Source organism: Physella acuta, unplaced genomic scaffold (assembly GCF_028476545.2).
Source record: "Physella acuta isolate Inbredline_101_S28 unplaced genomic scaffold, ASM2847654v3 ptg000457l, whole genome shotgun sequence".
NCBI classification, from domain to species: domain Eukaryota; kingdom Metazoa; phylum Mollusca; class Gastropoda; family Physidae; genus Physella; species Physella acuta.
In genome coordinates this window covers 1,018,330-1,037,457 of record NW_026731976.1, presented here as the reverse complement: position 1 = coordinate 1,037,457, position 19,128 = coordinate 1,018,330, and the positions used below count along the sequence as shown (strand labels likewise).

Here is a 19,128-nt window from a genome sequence, read left to right as displayed (position 1 = left end):
TCTAGATGTTTCTATCAATGTTCTAGATGTTTCTGTCAATGTTCTAGATGTTTCTATAAATGTTCTAGATGTTTCTGTCAATGTTCTAGATGTTTCTGTCAATGTTCTATATGTTTCTATCAATGTTCTAGATGTTTCTGTCAATGTTCTAGATGTTTCTATCAATGTTCTAGATGTTTCTGTCAATGTTCTAGATGTTTCTATAAATGTTCTAGATGTTTCTGTCAATGTTCTAGATGTTTCTATCAATGTTCTAGATGTTTCTGTCAATGTTCTAGATGTTTCTATAAATGTTCTAGATGTTTCTGTCACTGTTCTAGATGTTTCTGTTAATGTTCTAGATGTTTCTATCAATGTTCTAGATGTTTCTGTCACTGTTCTAGATGTTTCTGTCAATGTTCTAGATGTTTCTGTCACTGTTCTAGATGTTTCTATCAATGCTCTAGATGTTTCTATACCTGTTCTAGCTGTTTCTGTCAATGTTCAAAATGTATCTGTCAATGTTCTTGCTGTTTCTGTCAATGTTATAGATGTTTCTGTTAGTGTTCTAAATGTTTCTGTCAATGTTCTAGATCTTTCTGTTAGTGTTCTAGATGTTTCTGTCAATGTTCGTTTCTGTCTGTTTCAGAGGTCAGCATGTTCTGGGTGGGTCGAGACCGCCAGTTACTGTGTCACTGTGTCAAGGACAGGTGCGGTGTCCCCGAGTGTCTCAGCCCACAGACCAGGTGTGCTGATGACTGGTTCGGTACAGCCTGTCAATACAGTAGGTTCAAACCTGTGCTTGGTACAGTAGGTTCAAACCTGTGCTTGGTACAGTTGGTTCAAACCTGTGCTTGGTACAGTAGGTTCAAACCTGTGCTTGGTGGTTGGTACAGTAGGTTCAAACCTGTGGTTTACATGTGGTGGTTAGTACAGTAGGTTTACATGTGTTGATTGGTACAGTAGGTTCAAACCTGTGGTGGTTAGTACCGTAGGTTTTCATGTGGTGGTTGATACAGTAGGTTTGCATGTGTCAGTATAGTAGGTTTACAGATGTTGGCTGGTAGAGTAGGTTTACACGCGTCAGTACAGTAGGTTTACACGTGTCAGTACAGTAGGTTTACACGTGACCCCAGGAAACCTGGTGAGTTCAAAGTTCGCGGCAAGGTCCAATCTGCCTCTCGTCACTGACAACAATGACGTCACGTGTGCCAAGAGACCTGAGGTCATGAGCTTGGAGCTTAAGCTCAAGGAGGCTCAGTACTTTACCTGGCTGAGACTCGTCGTTAAAGGTAAGAACACCTGGTGGACTAAAGAACCCATGCTCCAACAGGCAAACTAAAGAACTACTAACACTTGACACAACAGAAGAACTGAAGAACTACTAACACTTTCCCCAACAGACGAACTAAAGAACTATTAATACTTGCCCCAACAGACGAACTAAAGAACTACTAACCCATGCCCCAACAGACGAACTAAAGAACTACTAACACTTGCCCCAACAGACGAACTAAAGAACTACTAACACTTGCCCCAACAGACGAACTAAAGAACTACTAACACTTGCCCCAACAGACGAACTAAAGAACTACTAACACTTGCCCCAACAGACGAACTAAAGAACTACGCCATCAGGTTTGAATCCGGTACGGTCAGACACGACTGTCGGAACCAGAGCTCCATCAAGGTCGCCACCAAGGTCATGGACATTGCGTGTGATTTGACCATCAAATACGTGGACAAGGTCATCTTGACCTGGGACGTGCGCCATATCATTTGTTCTGTTTATGTAAGTGGCGGTAAGTCTGTGTTTGTATGTTGTGGTAAGTCAGTTTTATATGTTTGGGTAAATATATGCTTGTTAGACTATGTCATTGTTTATATGTTGGGGTAAGTATATGTTTTTTAGACTGTCAATGTTTGTATGATGGATATGTCAATGTTTGTATATTGAGCTATTTCAATGTTTATATGTAGGGGTAAGTTTATGTTTTTTTTTTATACTATGTCAATGTTTATATGTTGGGCTATGTCATTGTTTGTATATCTGACTATGTCAATGTTTATATGTTGGGGTAAGTTTGTATAGTTCAGTTGTTTGTGTTTCAGGTTATTTCCCGTGTTTTGTTTGTGACTCCTATTACGAAACACCAATCTATCAGCCAGATAGCTGGCGAACGTACCCGGGTTCGTTTAGATGGTTATACACAGATGGCATAAAGCCCTATAAATGATAGCTAGCACAACAGTTAACGAGGACACGTACTTAACGTCTAGGGGATACACTCGATGAACTCCTGATACCAACAACACATTTAATCCATATATAACTTTTAATATGTGTACAAATTCAAGATAAGACTCTAGCTTTATACGGAATAAAATGAATGAGTAAAATAACAAAAACCCAACTTACAATTTGTAGAAAAAACACTATGTTACACTATCACAGGATATGGCACTCAAGAAAATCACCACAGCTTATACGACACTACTTAAAGCACAAAATATTACTTAAAACCACAAGTAATAAGGGAACAAGCGGCTTAAAAACTATAGGCTACAAAATAGCGACACTCAAGGCTTTCTCTCTCAAAGATGTCTGGTCTGACTGCTGCTATGGACTGCCGTGTTCGGCTGCCTGCAGAAAAGTGTGCGCAGACTATTTGACACCTGAGGCAACATGGGAGGTCACCTTCAAAACATAAGACTATTGGTTGGGACACCTCCGATGTCCGAATCAACCAATCGAAAGTATAAAAGTATTGCACCACCACTCGTGATGGAAAAGTACTGGGTATATGTCTTTCTTGGAACTATGGAAAAGTACCGGTGGTTGCACCACAGTCACTCATGGTTGAGTAATAAAAGTCAAACTAAAAAAATACAAGACCTAAGTAGGTCACACTCCCAATCACTTAAATGGCTTTACACAGTTGAAGTAGAGCAAAAACGTAGGGGCTTAAAATTCCATGACAGAAATGTAAACATTAACGCATAGTGCTCACAATCTAGTCCGGGGCGCCAAATCGCACCCTGCCGGAGCACCGGCGGAACTGCCTGATTCAACTTATTAAACGACTATAATACCCCAATCTATATATAGTCTTTTGCACTCACTTAAACAAACGTAGGCGCCATAGCGCTAAAGTGTAGGCCCTGGACGCCAAATAGCACCCTTAGGGGCGCCAGAGGACGCCCTAGGTTCGATTTAGTTATGGACTTGAATAACCCGTCTTATCCAGAGTCTATCCATAGTCTATCCATAGTCTATCCATAGTCTATCCATAGTCTATCCATAGTCTATCCATAGTCTATCCATAGTCTATCCATAGTCTATCCATAGTCTATCCATAGTCTATCCATAGTCTATCCATAGTCTATCCATAGTCTATCCATAGTCTATCCATAGTCTATCCATAGTCTATCCATAGTCTATCCATAGTCTATCCATAGTCTATCCATAGCCTATCCATAGTCTATCCATAGTCTATCCATAGCCTATCCATAGTCTATCCATAGTCTATCCATAGTCTATCCATAGTCTATCCATAGTCTATCCATAGTCTATCCATAGTCTATCCAGAGTCTATCCAGAGTCTATCCATAGTCTATCCATAGTCTATCCATAGTCTATCCAGAGTCTATCCATAGTCTATCCATAGTCTATCCATAGTCTATCCATAGTCTATCCAGAGTCTATCCATAGTCTATCCATAGTCTATCCATAGTCTATCCATAGTCTATCCATAGTCTATCCAGAGTCTATCCATAGTCTATCCAGAGTCTATCCATAGTCTATCGCGCTGTATAAAACGAACATATGCACCATAGAGCTTACATGATAGCCCAGGGCGCCAAATCGAACGACTATAATACCCCAAGCTTGTCCGCAAACGGAAAGTTAGAAGTAAACATAGAGGACGATAAGGATTGGCTTCTGAACTGTTCTTGATTAAAAATAATAATTAGTAAACAGTACGTTCAGTGTATAAAATAAAGGTAGTAAAGGTATAAATAAAGGTAGTATCTATAATAATAGTTTCGCTGTCTCTCTATCTATCTATCTATCTGTCTGACAAGAACGCTCTAGAGAAAACACAAGGAATTTAAAAACCTGCACAGTAATTCGAAAAACGAAATATGACGTCGACACATTTAGCGTAGAGTAGAACATAATCTCAAACCAGAGAGTGCACACAGTAATGTAATGACGTCATTGAAACATTGAAAAAAGGAAATGTTGTCTAATCTAAATGGTTTGCGTGAAGAGTTTCTTGCATACAATTCTTCGGGTAGGGGCGAAGCCCCACCCCCGCGTAAGAACGTCTGAGGGGGGTGGGGGTGGGGGGGGGGGTTGAGTGGGGGGGTGGTTTTAATTTAGACTTTTTCCTCCCCGGAGAGGGGTGGGGGTACTTGAAATTTTCGGGGGCGGGGGTAGAATTTTCGGGGAGGGGGCGGACACTGGAAAAAGTATATAATTATATTTTGTTGAATGGGACGGTAGACATGCTTTTTGGGGGGGGGGGGGGGGGGGTGGGGGGGGTGGTGGTGTGTGTGTGGGGGGGGGGTGGGGGTGAGTGGGGGGTGGTTTTAATTTAGACTTTTTCCTCCCCGGAGAGGGGTGAGGGTACTTGAAATTTTCGGGGGCGGGTGTAGAATTTTCGGGGAGGGGGCGGACACTGGAAAAAGTATATAATTATATTTCGTTGAATGGGACGGTAGACATGTTTTTTTTGGGGGGGGTGGGGGGGTGGGGGGTGGGGGGTGGGGGGGTGGTGTGTGTGTGGGGTGGTGTGTGTAGGGGTGGGGGTGGGGGGGTGGTGTGTGGGGGGGTGTGTGGGGGGGGGTGGGGGGTTGGGGTGGTGTGGGTGGGGGTGTGGGTGGGGGTGGGGGTGGTGTGTGTGGGGGGTGGTTTTTGTTTAGAGAAAAGAGACAGCACTATCAACCTAGCGCCCGGTGTATCCTTCCTCAACGGGCCATTTTTCTCGTTTAAAATATCCGTGCAAATTATATAATTATTTTTCTAACACCAAAATAAGGTAATAAAAAGGATTTTTTTTCCGACATGATTTTGTTTTGGTACTGTCATCTATCAAGGGAAGTAATTAGCAGTAAAGGATAAAAGTGAAGTAATTTCAAATTTTTGTGAAGGTCAGGATGACACATTATTCTTTGCCTTTGTTTACGCTGCATGACTTAAATTTTACGTTCGGGAAATGAAGTTTGTTTTACATAACTTTATAAAATAATGTTTTAAATCATTAATTTAGATATGAATACTTTAGGTGTATTACACTATGACAAGCAGGTCGAGTTTTTTTTACTACATTCCTCTAATGCCACATTCAGAGCAACATAAACCATTTGATATTTATAAATTAGATATATCAAGTTTGTATATAATGTGTGTGTATGTGTAATTTATATTTATATTAGGAGCCGATAACTCTGACGTGATTCATGGAGCCAAATATGTTGTGCATTATGCTTAAATTGTTAATGATAGAAAGATTGTAAGTAGATGAAGTAGAGTGGCTGTTTGTGTGCTACAGGAAGGAACGTGGCGCCAAACGGAGAGACGTCATCCACCCCCACCATGTACGGTCTTGATGCCAGCATCGCCACCAACGGAGACACGGAAGTGACGTCACTGTCCTTGATGCCGAACCCGGTCAGACAGAGAGTGACCATCACCTTCCGCCAGCCCCAGCGCATCTTTCAGATGGTCGTCTATGCCCGGACCGGTTAGACGTCACTTCTTCTCTACGTCATCTCGTGCCTACGTCATCTTTTCTTGACGTTATCTCATGTCTACGTTATCTTGGCCCTTTTGGTGAAAACATTATTCGATAATGGATGTTTATTATCCTAGTGACAATGTAGGCCTACGTCTTTCTTATAGCTGATGTTAATCTCATGCCGATGACGTTCCCTGTCCGACCCATATTCTCCTATATCCCCTAGACGCTGTCCAGTTCGGCCTTGACCCTGGGTTCAGGATCGAGTGTATCGGAGAGTTTGGCCATAGCCTGGCCAACTACACCCGCCTGGCCAGAGACGTCAGGGGGCGGATGTTGGTGACGTCAGTCGTGCACGAGCCCATTGGACGTCTGGACGTCGTCTGGGAAACTTCTGGTGACGTCAGTCGTGATGCGAGCCTGGAGCTTTATGAGATAGAGGCCTACGGGGGTAGGTCGGGGGTAGGTGGGGGTGTAGGCCGGTGTTGGGGTTATGTCGGGGTTGGGGGTGTGGTGGGGGTGGGGGGTAGGTCGGGGTGGCGGCCTACAGGGGTAGGTTGTGGGGTGTGGTCGGAAATTTGTTGTGTGTCGGGGTATGTTGCGAATGTCGTTTTTCCCCTTATGTTGTTTTTACACGTGTTGCTGTTTCGAGTGGTACTGTGCAGCGTGCTATAAGTTACAAGACGTGTGTGTATGATATGTGTGACAAAAATATGCGTGTATGTGTTACAAAATATGCGTGCTATATGTTGCAATATATACGTGTATGTGTTGCAAAATATGCGTGCTATATGTTGCAATATATACGTGTATGTTACAAAATATGTGTACATGTGTGACATGTTATATGTGAAGCTAGACTGCGTAGTTACATTTTGTCAAACTTCCTGTTTCCCCTCCCTATGTCACCCCTCGTGTCGGCTGCGTGCTACCGTCGGTCACGTGACGCCCGTCCAGACTGCTCGTCCCCCGTGTACGGGCTGTACTGTGATGAGATCTGCAGCATGGGCTGTGTGGACCAGCTCTGTCACTACAACGGACAGTGTTACCACTGTGTGGAGGGGAGGACGGGCAAACATTGTGTAGGAGGTAAAGGGGGAAACTAGGGGGTGCTGGGAAACTGGGGTCGTGTCTAGGGGGTGCTGGGAAACTGTGTGGACCAGCTCTGTCACTACAACGGACAGTGTTACCACTGTGTGGAGGGGAGGACGGGCAAACATTGTGTAGATAGTAAGTGGGTCAGTAGGTCAGGGTGTGAGCTAAGTGGGTCAGTATGTCAGGATGTGAGCTAAGTGGGTCACGCAGTGGGAATGGTGTGTGAGTAGGTCAGGGCGTGAGCTAAGTGGGTCAGTAGGTCAGGGTGTGAGCTAAGTGGGTCACGCAGTGGGAATGGTGTGTGAGGAGGTCAGGGCGTGAGCTAAGTGGGTCAGTAGGTCAGGGTGTGAGCTAAGTGGGTCACGCAGTGGGAATGGTGTGTGAGTAGGTCAGGGCGTGAGCTAAGTGGGTCACGCAGTGGGAATGGTGTGTGAGTAGGTCAAGGTGTGTGTATGTAAGTGTGTCATGCTGTGTGTGGACATGGGTCAGCATCCTGAAACACAAGTTACATTATGACATGACGCAACATGAGTCATTGTACTGACAAGGTCATTTGCTGTCAGGTCAAGGTCAAGGAAATTCGTCGCATGAGAAGGAGGAACAGATAGTGAATAACAAAACGGAAGTGACGCCCACCCCGCCCGCCAAGAAACAGCCCGGGGGGTTGTTCTCTGGGTCCGACCTCTTCCTGTTTGTCTTCTACTTCCTGGCTATGGCGGTCCTCATCACCGTCGTCAGCATCTTCATCTACCTCAGGCAGGTGGCGCACCAACAGCTGAGGGAGAGTTTCGACAGCACAGGTAGCCCTACAGCATAGGTGGCACTACAGCATAGGTAGCACTACATCACAGATAGCACTACAGCATAGGAAGCACTACAGTACAGGTAGCCCTACAGCACAGGTAGCACTACAGCACAGGTAGCACTACAGCACAGGTAGCACTACAGCATAGGTAGCCCTACAGCATAGGTAGCACTACAGCATAGGTAGCACTACAGCACAGGTAGCACTACAGCACAGGTAGCACTACAGCATAGGTAGCACTACAGCATACGTAGCATTACAGCATAGGTAGCACTTCAGCATAGGTAGCACTACAGCATAGGTAGCACTACATCATAGGTAGTACTACAGCATATCACTACAGCATAGGTAGCACTACAGCATAGGTAGCATTAAAGCACAGGTAGCACTACAGCACAGGTAGCACTACAGCATAGGTAGCCCTACAGCATAGGTAGCACTACAGCATAGGTAGCACTTCAGCATAGGTAGCACTACAGCATAGGTAGCACTACAGCATACCACTACAGCACAGGAAGCACTACAGCACAGGTAGCACTACAGCACAGGTAGCACTACAGCACAGGTAAAACTACAGCATAGGTAGCCCTACAGCATAGGTAGCACTACAGCATAGCACTACAGCAAAGGTAGCACTTCAGCATAGGTAGCACTACAGCACAGGTAGCACTACAGCACAGGTAGCACTACAGCACAGGTAGCACTACAGCATAGGTAGCCCTACAGCATAGGTAGCACTACAGCATAGCACTACAGCATAGGTAGCACTTCAGCATAGGTAGCACTACAGCATAGGTAGCACTACAGCATATCACTACAGCATAGGTAGCACTACAGCATAGGTAGCACTACAGCATATCACTACAGCATAGGTAGCACTACAGCACAGGTAGCCCTACAGCATAGGTAGCGCTACAGCATAGGTAGCACTACAGCATAGGTAACATTACAGCACAGGTAGCACTACATCATAGGTAACACTACAGCATAGGTAGCACTACAGTATAGGTAGCACTAGAGCAGAGGTAGCACTGCAGCATAGGTAGCACTACAGTATAGGTAGCACTAGAGCAGAGGTAGCACTGCAGCATAGGTAGCACTACAGCATAGGTAGCACTACAGCATAGGTAGCACTACAGCAAGGTAGCACTACAGCACAGGTAGCAGTACAGCACATGTAGCACTACAACACAGGTATAGGTAGCACTACAGTATAGGTAGCCCTACAACACAGGTAGCACTAAAGCACAGGTAGCAGTACAGCACATGTAGCACTACAGCACAGGTAGCACTACAGCATAGGTAGCACTACATCATAGATAACACTACAGCATAGGTAGCACTACAGTATAGGTAGCCCTACAGCACAGGTAGCACTACAGCATAGGTAGCACTACAGCATAGGTAGCACTACAGCACAGGTAGCACTACAGCAGCACTACAGCATAGGTAGCACTACAGCACAGGTAGCACTACAGCATAGGTAGCACTACAGCATAGGTAGCAGTACAGCATAAGTAGCACTACAGCATAGGTAGCACGACAGCATAGGTAGCACTACAGCATAGGTAGCACTACAGCATAGGTAGCAGTACAGCATAAGTAGCACTACAGCATAGGTAGCACTACAGCATAGGTAGCACTACAGCATAGGTAGCATTGCAGCACAGGTAGCACTAGAGCACAGGTAGCACTATAGTACAGGTAGCACTACAGCATAGGTAGCACCACAGCATAGGTAGCACTACAGTACAGGTAGCACTACAGCATAGGTAGCACCACAGCATATGTAGCACTAGATCATAGGTAGCACTACAGCATAGGTAGCACTACAGCATATGTAGCTTTACAGTATAGGTAGCACTAGAACAAAGGTAGCTTTACAGCATAGGTAGCACTACAGCATAGGTAGCACTACAGCATAGGTAGCACTACAGCATAAGTAGCAGTATAGCACAATGGGTATGCAGTACTGTCACAACATAAGTTCTGTGTTGTGATGTGTTGCTCTAGATCCGGAGTCTCCAAACTACGGCCCGCAAGGTCCTCTCATCCGGCCCGCGAAAATCTTTTTGTCCACGGAAAAAAATGAAGAAACTGGCCCCGAACTGATATTTGATAGTTAATGCGGCCCTCGGGCTGAAAAGTTTGGAGACCCCTGCTCTAGATGTGTCAAATTTCAGTCTCTCTCTCAATCTAAAACTGCCCCCCCCCCTCTGTTCTCTCACCCTCAGTGGACGGGGACACGTTCAAGGCCATCCATGAGTTGCGTGTGGTGCGTGAGAAAAGTTTCGGCGAGTTGTCAGAGGTCACAGAGGTCACTGGGGTCACAGAGTCGGACGCCCTGTCGGGGGTCTCCTCGGGGGGGTCGGGCTCGAATGCAAGTCCAGGGAATTAGTGACGTCATTTGCCAGGAGAGATGGAGTCTGGTGACGTCATACAACGGAAAAGAGCAGTGACGTCATACATTTTTGGACAGACAGACATGATCGACAGAAATGTTCGACAGATACGTTAGACAGACACGTTACACAGACATGTTAGACAAAAAAAAACGTTGAATAGTTTTGCTGTAAGTTTCTGTGGTGAGAGTTTCGCTAATTTTTGTAACGAATTTTCTAGAATAAAAAAGTAGACACACATTGTTCACGTGTTCCATTATGTGTTTGGATATCTCCGTCAACACACCTTGATCTGCCCAGGGTGGGGGGGGGGGCTTTGGATATCTCCATAAACACATTGATCTGCCCACAGTGGGGGGGGGGGGGGATTTATCTAAAAGCTCCCACCAAGAACAGACAACTCCAATGTTTCACTTCCCTTATGGGCGGCCCATTCATCAGATGAAAAGTTAAAAGATTTGCTGTAATGAAAGCCTTATGAAAAGGGTCTATTCGTCCGTACACCGTATTTTAATTTTATTTCAGAAATTAATCACGGATTTCAGAAAAAAATGCAATTTTTGAGTAATTTAATTGGCAAACTGCATCATCTATGAATATAGTCATCAAATGTAACGTAGTCATTATATATTGTAACGTAGTCATTAAATATTTTAATTCAGCCATTAGATATAGTAATGTAGTCATTAAATATTGTACTGTATGTAGGCATTAAATATTGTAATGTAGTCATTAAATATTGTAATGCAGTCATTATATATAGTAATGTAGTCATTAAATATTGTACTGTATGTAGGCATTAAATATAGTAATGTAGTCATTAAATATTGTAATGCAGTCATTATATATAGTAATGTAGTCATTAAATATTGTAATCTAGTCATGTAGGCGAAAAATGTCAAAGTTAAAAAAAAATCCCATTTGGACCTTTTTCCTGAGGCCCCCGTCAAATATCGATTAGATCAAGGTACGGCTGACGAAAGGAGGCGATAGCGCGCTTGTAGACAGATGGACCTCTCAACACAATCACACCATTGACGTCTTTAGCACCTACAGCCTATTCAAAAATCAAATTTGATGAAAATTTGATTAGATCAGATCAACAGCTGTACCATAAGGGTGTATAAAAGTTGCTCTCAGTGGGTTTCGATCCACTGTCTACAGCGTGAGTCTGAAGGTAAGGCCGGCAGTCGTGTTGACCAGGGGGTATGTTACATTTGGTTTTAGTTCCTCGACGTTTGTAGGAAAATACATTCTTTTCACTGAATCAAGCCTGTTAATAATCGTACATTACTAAGATTTTTGTGGTCGGTGAAAAAAATTTGGGGCTTGATTTTTTTTTAAACTCAGGCTTGTCTTGTAATTGTATGACTTATTTTCTAGACAGCTGGTGTAGTATGACTTATTATCTAGACAGCTGGTGTAGTATGACTTAGCTTCTTGACATCTGGTCTAGTATGACTTATTTTCTAGACAGCTGGTGTAGTATGACTTTGCTTCTTGACATCTGGTCTAGTATGACTTATTTTCTAGACAGCTGGTGTAGTATGACTTAGCTTCTTGACATCAGGTCTAATATGACTTATTTTCTAGACAGCTGGTGTAGTATGACTTATTTTCTAGACAGCTGGTGTAGTATGACTTAGCTTCTTGACATCTGGTCTAGTATGACTTATTTTCTAGACAGCTGGTGTAGTATGACTTAGCTTCTTGACATCTGGTCTAGTATGACTTATTTTCTAGACAGCTGGTGTAGTATGACTTAGTTTCTTGACGGTATAGTATGACTTATTTTCTTGACAACTGGTCTAGTATGACTTATTTTCTAGACAGCTGGTGTAGTATGACTTAGTTTCTTGACGGTATAGTATGACTTATTTTCTTGACAACTGGTCTAGTATGACTTATTTTCTTGACGGTATAATATTGACTAATTTTCTTGACATCTGGTCTAGAATGACTTATTTTTTTGACGATATAGTATGACTTATTTTCTTGACAACTGGTCTAGTAGGACTAATTTTCTTGACAACTGGTCTAGTAGGACTCATTTTCTTGACCACTGGTCTAGTAGGACTTATTTTCTTGACATCTGGTCTAATATGACTTATTTTCTTGACATCTCGTCTAATATGACTTATTTTCTTAACATCTGGTCTAATATGACTTATTTTCTTGACATCAGGTCTAATATGACTTATTTTCTAGACAGCTGGTGTAGTATGACTTATTTTCTAGACAGCTGGTGTAGTATGACTTAGCTTCTTGACATCTGGTCTAGTATGACTTATTTTCTAGACAGCTGGTGTAGTATGACTTAGCTTCTTGACATCTGGTCTAGTATGACTTATTTTCTAGACAGCTGGTGTAGTATGACTTAGTTTCTTGACGGTATAGTATGACTTATTTTCTTGACAACTGGTCTAGTATGACTTATTTTCTTGACGGTATAATATTGACTAATTTTCTTGACATCTGGTCTAGAATGACTTATTTTTTTGACGATATAGTATGACTTATTTTCTTGACAACTGGTCTAGTAGGACTCATTTTCTTGACAACTGGTCTAGTAGGACTTATTTTCTTGACATCTGGTCTAATATGACTTATTTTCTTGACATCTGGTCTAATATGACTTATTTTCTTAACATCTGGTCTAATATGACTTATTTTCTTGACATCTGGTCTAGTATGACTTATTTTCTTGACATCTGGTCTAATATGACTTATTTTCTTGACATCTGGTCTAGTATGACTTATTTTCTTGACATCTGGTCTAATATGACTTATTTTCTTGACATCTGGTCTAATATGACTAATTTTCTTGACATCTGGTCTAGTATGACTTATTTTCTTGACATCTGGTCTAGTATGACTTATTTTCTTGACATCTGGTCTAGTATGACTTATTTTCTTGACATCTGGTCTAATATGACTTATTTTCTTGACATCTGGTCTAATATGACTTATTTTCTTGACAACTGGTCTAATATGACTTATTTTCTTGACATCGGGTCTAATATGACTTATTTTCTTGACATCTGGTCTAATATGACTTATTTTCTTGACATCTGGTCTAATATGACTTATTTTCTTGACATCTGGTCTAATATGACTTATTTTCTTGACATCTGGTCTAATATGACTTATTTCTTGACATCTGGTCTAATATGACTTATTTTCTTGACATCTGGTCTAGTATGACTTATTTTCTTGACATCTGGTCTAGTATGACTTATTTTCTTGACATCTGGTCTAGTATGACTTATTTTCTTGACATCTGGTCTAGTATGACTTATTTTCTTGACATCAGGTCTAGTATGATTTATTTTCTTGACATCAGGTCTAGTATGACTTATTTAGACGTGTAAATCATTGAGTGTCTCAGATCTGACTTGTCTCATTTGACTTGAACATGACGTCACATACGAATGACGTGGACGAGACACGTCATGTAACTTAACCACCTCCCCCCTCCCCCACACTGACCACCACCCCTCTTCCCCCCCCCACAATGACCCCCCCCCCCCACAATGACCGCTACCCCTCTCCCCACAATGACCACCACCCCTCCCTCCCACAATGACCACCTCCCCCCCACAATGACCCCCCCCCCCACAATGACCGCTACCCCTCTCCCCCACAATGACCACCACCCCTCCCCCCCACAATGACCACCTCCCCCCCACAATGACCCCCCCCCCCCACAATGACCGCTCCCCCTCTCCCCCACAATGACCACCACCCCTCCCCCCCCACAATGACCACCTCCCCCCCACAATGACCACCACCCCTCCCCCCCCACAATGACCACCTCCCCCCACAATGACCCCCCCCCCCACAATGACCGCTACCCCTCTCCCCCACAATGACCACCACCCCTCCCCCCACAATGACCACCTCCCCCCCCCCCACAATGACCCCCCCCACAATGACCGCTACCCCTCTCCCCCACAATGACCACCACCCCTCCCCCCCCACAATGACCACCACCCCTCCCCCCCACAATGACCACCTCCCCCCACAATGACCACCACCCCTCCCCCCCACAATGACCACCTCCCCCCACAATGACCACCTCCCCCCACAATGACCACCAACCCTCTTTCCCCCACAATGACCACCTCCCCCCACAATGACCACCACCCCTCCCCCCCACAATGACCACCTCCCCCCACAATGACCACCTCCCCCCACAATGACCACCACCCCTCCCCCCCCCCACAATGACCACCTCCCCCCACAATGACCCCCCCCACAATGACCGCTACCCCTCTCCCCCACAATGACCACCACCCCTCCCCCCACAATGACCACCTCCCCCCCCCCCACAATGACCCCCCCCCCACAATGACCACCACCCTCTCCCCCCACAATGACCACCTCCTCCCACAATGACCACCTCCCCCCACAATGACCACCTCCCCCCCACAATGACCACCAACCCTCTTTCCCCCACAATGACCACCACCCTCTCCCCCCACAATGACCACCTCCTCCCACAATGACCACCTCCCCCCACAATGACCACCACCCCTCTCCCCCCACAGATGAACTACTTGATGAAATTGGTTGTTTGCTTCTTGTTTATGGCAGCCAGTGTCGGCAGATCGATGGGTAAGTTGTTTCATGTAGTGCTGTGTGGGTACTGTGTGTGGGCACTGTGTGTGGGTACTGTGTGTGGGTGCTGTGTGGGTACTGTGTGTGGGTACTGTGTGGGTACTGTGTGTGGGTACTGTGTGGGTACTGTGTGTGGGTACTGTGTGTGGGTGCTGTGTGGGTACTGTGTGTGGGTATTGTGTGTGGGTACTGTGTGTGGGTGCTATGTGGGTACTGTGTGTGGGTACTGTGTGTGGGTACTGTGTGTGGGTGCTGTGTGGGTACTGTGTGTGGGTATTGTGTGTGGGTACTGTGTGTGGGTACTGTGTGTGGGTACTGTGTGTGGGTACTGTGTGGGTACTGTGTGTGGGTACTGTGTGTGGGTGCTGTGTGGGTACTGTGTGTGGGTACTGTGTGGGTACTGTGTGTGGGTACTGTGTGTGGGTGCTGTGTGGGTATTGTGTGTGGGTACTGTGTGTGGGTACTGTGTGTGGGTACTGTGTGTGGGTACTGTGTGTGGGTACTGTGTGGGTACTGTGTGTGGGTGCTGTGTGGGTACTGTGTGTGGGCAATGTGTGTGGGTACTGTGTGTGGGTACTGTGTGTGGGTACTGTGTGTGGGTACTGTGTGTGGGTACTGTGTGGGTACTGTGTGTGGGTGCTGTGTGGGTACTGTGTGGGTACTGTGTGTGGGTACTGTGTGTGGGTACTGTGTGGGTACTGTGTGTGGGTACTTGTGTGGATACTGTGTGGGTACTGTGTGTGGGTGCTGTGTGGGTACTGTGTGTGGGTACTGTGTGTGGGTACTGTGTGGGTACTGTGTGTGGGTACTGTGTGGGTACTGTGTGTGGGCAATGTGTGTGGGTACTGTGTGTGGGTACTGTGTGGGTACTGTGTGTGGACAATGTGTGTGGGTACTGTGTGTGGGTACTGTGTGTGGGCACTGTGTGTGGGTAGTATGTGTGGGTAATGTGTGTGGGTACTGTGTGTGGGTACTGTGTGTGGGTACTGTGTGTGGGTACTGTGTGTGGGTACTGTGTGTGGGTACTGTGTGTGGGCAATGTGTGTGGGTACTGTGTGTGGGTACTGTGTGTGGGTACTGTGTGTGGGTACTGTGTGTGGGTACTGTGTGTGGGTACTGTGTGTGGGCACTGTGTGTGGGTAATGTGTGTGGGTACTGTGTGTGGGTACTGTGTGTGGGTACTGTGTGTGGGTATTGTGTGTGGGTACTGTGTGTGGGTAATGTGTGTGGGTACTGTGTGTGGGTACTGTGTGTGGGTACTGTGTGTGGGTACTGTGTGTGGGTACTGTGTGTGGGTACTGTGTGTGGGTACTGTGTGTGGGTACTGTGTGTGGGTACTGTGTGTATGCACTGTGTGTGGATATTGTGTGTGGGTACTGTGTGTGGGTACTGTGTGTGGGTACTGTGTGTGGGCACTGTGTGTGGATACTGTGTGTGGGTACTGTGTGTGGGTATTGTGTGTGGGTTTTGCGTGTGGGTACTGTGTGTGGGTAATGTGTGTGGGTACTGTGTGTGGGTACTGTGTGTGGGTACTGTGTGTGGGTACTGTGTGTGGGTACTGTGTGTGGGTACTGTGTGTGGGTACTGTGTGTGGGTACTGTGTGTGGGTACTGTGTGTATGCACTGTGTGTGGATATTGTGTGTGGGTACTGTGTGTGGGTACTGTGTGTGGGTACTGTGTGTGGGCACTGTGTGTGGATACTGTGTGTGGGTACTGTGTGTGGGTATTGTGTGTGGGTTTTGCGTGTGGGTACTATGTGCGGGTTCCATGTGTGGGTACTATGTGCGGGTTCTCTGTGTGAGTACTATGTGTGGGTACTGTGTGTGGGCACTGTGTGTGGGTACTATGTGCGGGTTCTGTGTGTGGGTTCTGTGTGTAAGAACTGTGTGGGTACCGTGTATGCTAATTGAACTTTGACCTCCACAGCTGCTATGGTTGACCGAGACACAATTGTCCAGTACAAAGACGATACTTTTGACGCCGTCGTACGCGGCCCGAACAACATGACAGTCGTCGCTAACTTTCCTTCAGGATCGACATCAGGTTGACACGTGACCAGCGTGACACGTGACCAGCGTGACACGTGACCAGCTGGATCACGCAGGGCGCTGTGAAGAACGTCACTAGTAGAGTGACAAGATGGAGTAAATCTTTTTTGTCTGATGTTTACTGCAAGCAGCGAGCTCATGACATATGACATAACAAATGACACATTGACGCATGACATAACAAATGACACATTGACGTATGACATGACAAATGACACATTGACACGACAAATGACACAATGACATGACAAATAACATGACATTACAAATGACACCTTGACGTATGTCATGACAAATTGACGTATGACATGACAAATTGACGTATGACATGACAGATGACACATTGGCTTGTGACATGCTGCCGGAAGTGTGAATATGCAATAACTTTACCTGTGCTGCTTCGAACACCTGCGGCAATATGACGTCACACTGTTATACATCTTACCTGTAAGCTATGCATGATGATCTTTATGTGACCCTAGTTCCTTTGTTGTGAACCCTGTTAAGTTTCTGTAACCCCTGTTGAGGTTGATGTGACCCATGTTGACCTTGATGTAACCCCTGTTGACCTCGATGTGACCCCTGTTGAGCTTGATGTGACCCCTGTCCGAATAAAGCCAATTAAATCACAGATTGTCTTTTGGTTGTCTCCATACAATGTATCGATGTGTGCTGTAACCAAATGTCATTCACATGACTTTTGAATTATGTCATTTAGCACAAATGTCTGCGTGAGTGTGTAGCTCAGGAACATCGATCACGTGACTAAGCTGAGATATGGATGACGTGTACAGCCTGGAGATATGGATGACGTGTACAGCCTGGAGATATGGATGACGTGTACAGCCTGGAGATATGGATGACGTGTACAGCCTGGAGATATGGATGACGTGTACAGCCTGGAGATATGGATGACGTGTACAGCCTGGAGATATGGATGACGTGTACAGCCTGGAGATATGGATGACGTGTACAGCCTGGAGATATGGATGACGTGTACAGCCTGGAGATATGGATGACGTGTACAGCCTGGAGATATGGATGACGTGTACAGCCTGTGGATATGGAAGAGATTGATGTTGGAGTGGCGTAAGGCATGGAAGAGATTGTGTAAGGACGTTAGTGGATGTTGTCCTACAGCTTTACCACATTTCAGGACAAAACTCATGAATTTGGAGGACATTTTGTGACCCAAAAACAAAATAGGTCAAGAACTTCTATTTATAAACTGATAATAAGTCAACCGTTTTACGAGCATTTGTCGTCCCAGATTGAACTTGCGAGCAAAATTTCGTCCACTCTTAACGGACCTATTTCTTTCAAACCTAGCGCGTTGCTCCAGATCCTATGTCGGTACATTAAAAATAAACCGGGAGTGATAGCCCCTTAACTTAAACTTTTAAAAATAGAATAGGATCTCGTTGAAGCACAGAATAGCGCACCAAGTGAACGCCTAACAATCTGTGTTAATAGTGCGGAATATTATTTGTACTTTATAAATTCATATACGTTTTTTTTTTTAGAAATCGGAAATAGAGTAAATTACTACTTCCGGTCAACGGAAATTACTCAAAATTTGACTGAAGGCAGGAAATTATATCGTTTACTTATTTGTGAAATTTCGTTTATCTATCTGAAATAGTAGTCACGTTATAGGCTTTTGAAAAACCAAAAGTAGAACAAGTTCCACTTCCGGTTACCAAAAGTCGCTGAAAAGTTGATACAGAACTACAAATTTGATATAATACTTGTATATGAAATGTCATAAGCCTAGCTGTAACGGTACTCAACTTATTGTGTTTACACACACACACAGACATACGGACAGATATGCAAAGCCCAGTTTTTTCAGACTCAGTTATGCATAGAACACCAAAATTTTGATAAATCTGGATTTATTATTTTTGCCCGATTAAAATAAGCCCCTATACTCCGTATATGATGATGTACTGAGGTGTAAAACGATGAAAATTGTTAAAATTGCATGTAAATTATGTGCACGATTACAATACTTCATCTATACTCTGTATACGAGAAAGTAATAAACCCTAAACTTTCTCGAATATTCTTATATATAAAAAAAACAGGGGATGGGAACTCGGAATATAGACATGAATTTTAATCCATTTTAAATACTAAAACTTTTTAAAATAGAATAAAATCTCGTAGAAAAAATAAGTGCACACCAGTGAACGCCAAATAAAATGTGCATAATAGTGCAGAATATTATTAGTACTTTATAAATTTACATTGGTTTTTTTAAGAAATAGGAAAAAGCGTAAATGAGTACTTCCGGTCAACGGAAATTACTCAAAATTTAACAGAACAAAGAGAATTAGATCTTTTACTTACATGTGAAATTCCATTTATCTATCTGAAACAGTACTCAATTTATAGGCTTTTGAAAAATTCAAAGTAAAAAAAATACCACTTC

General features: G+C 44.4%; 1 protein-coding gene and 1 pseudogene across 1 annotated transcript; one reads left to right on the top strand and one right to left on the bottom strand.

Annotated features, from left to right (window-relative positions):
* The first annotated feature begins 915 nt into the window (after positions 1–915).
* LOC131943504 (uncharacterized) lies at positions 916–10,118 on the top strand. The gene is made up of 7 exons (XM_059303662.1): positions 916–1,271; positions 1,593–1,781; positions 5,538–5,729; positions 5,950–6,174; positions 6,681–6,812; positions 7,382–7,618; positions 9,858–10,118. The coding sequence occupies exons 1-7, from the start codon at positions 1,208–1,210 to the stop codon at positions 10,019–10,021; spliced, it is 1,203 nt and encodes a 400-aa protein (XP_059159645.1). The 5' UTR covers positions 916–1,207; the 3' UTR covers positions 10,022–10,118.
* A 2,397-nt stretch (positions 10,119–12,515) lies between these two features.
* On the bottom strand, positions 12,516–17,845 carry LOC131943503 (uncharacterized; annotated as a pseudogene).
* Between the last annotated feature and the right edge of the window lie 1,283 nt (positions 17,846–19,128).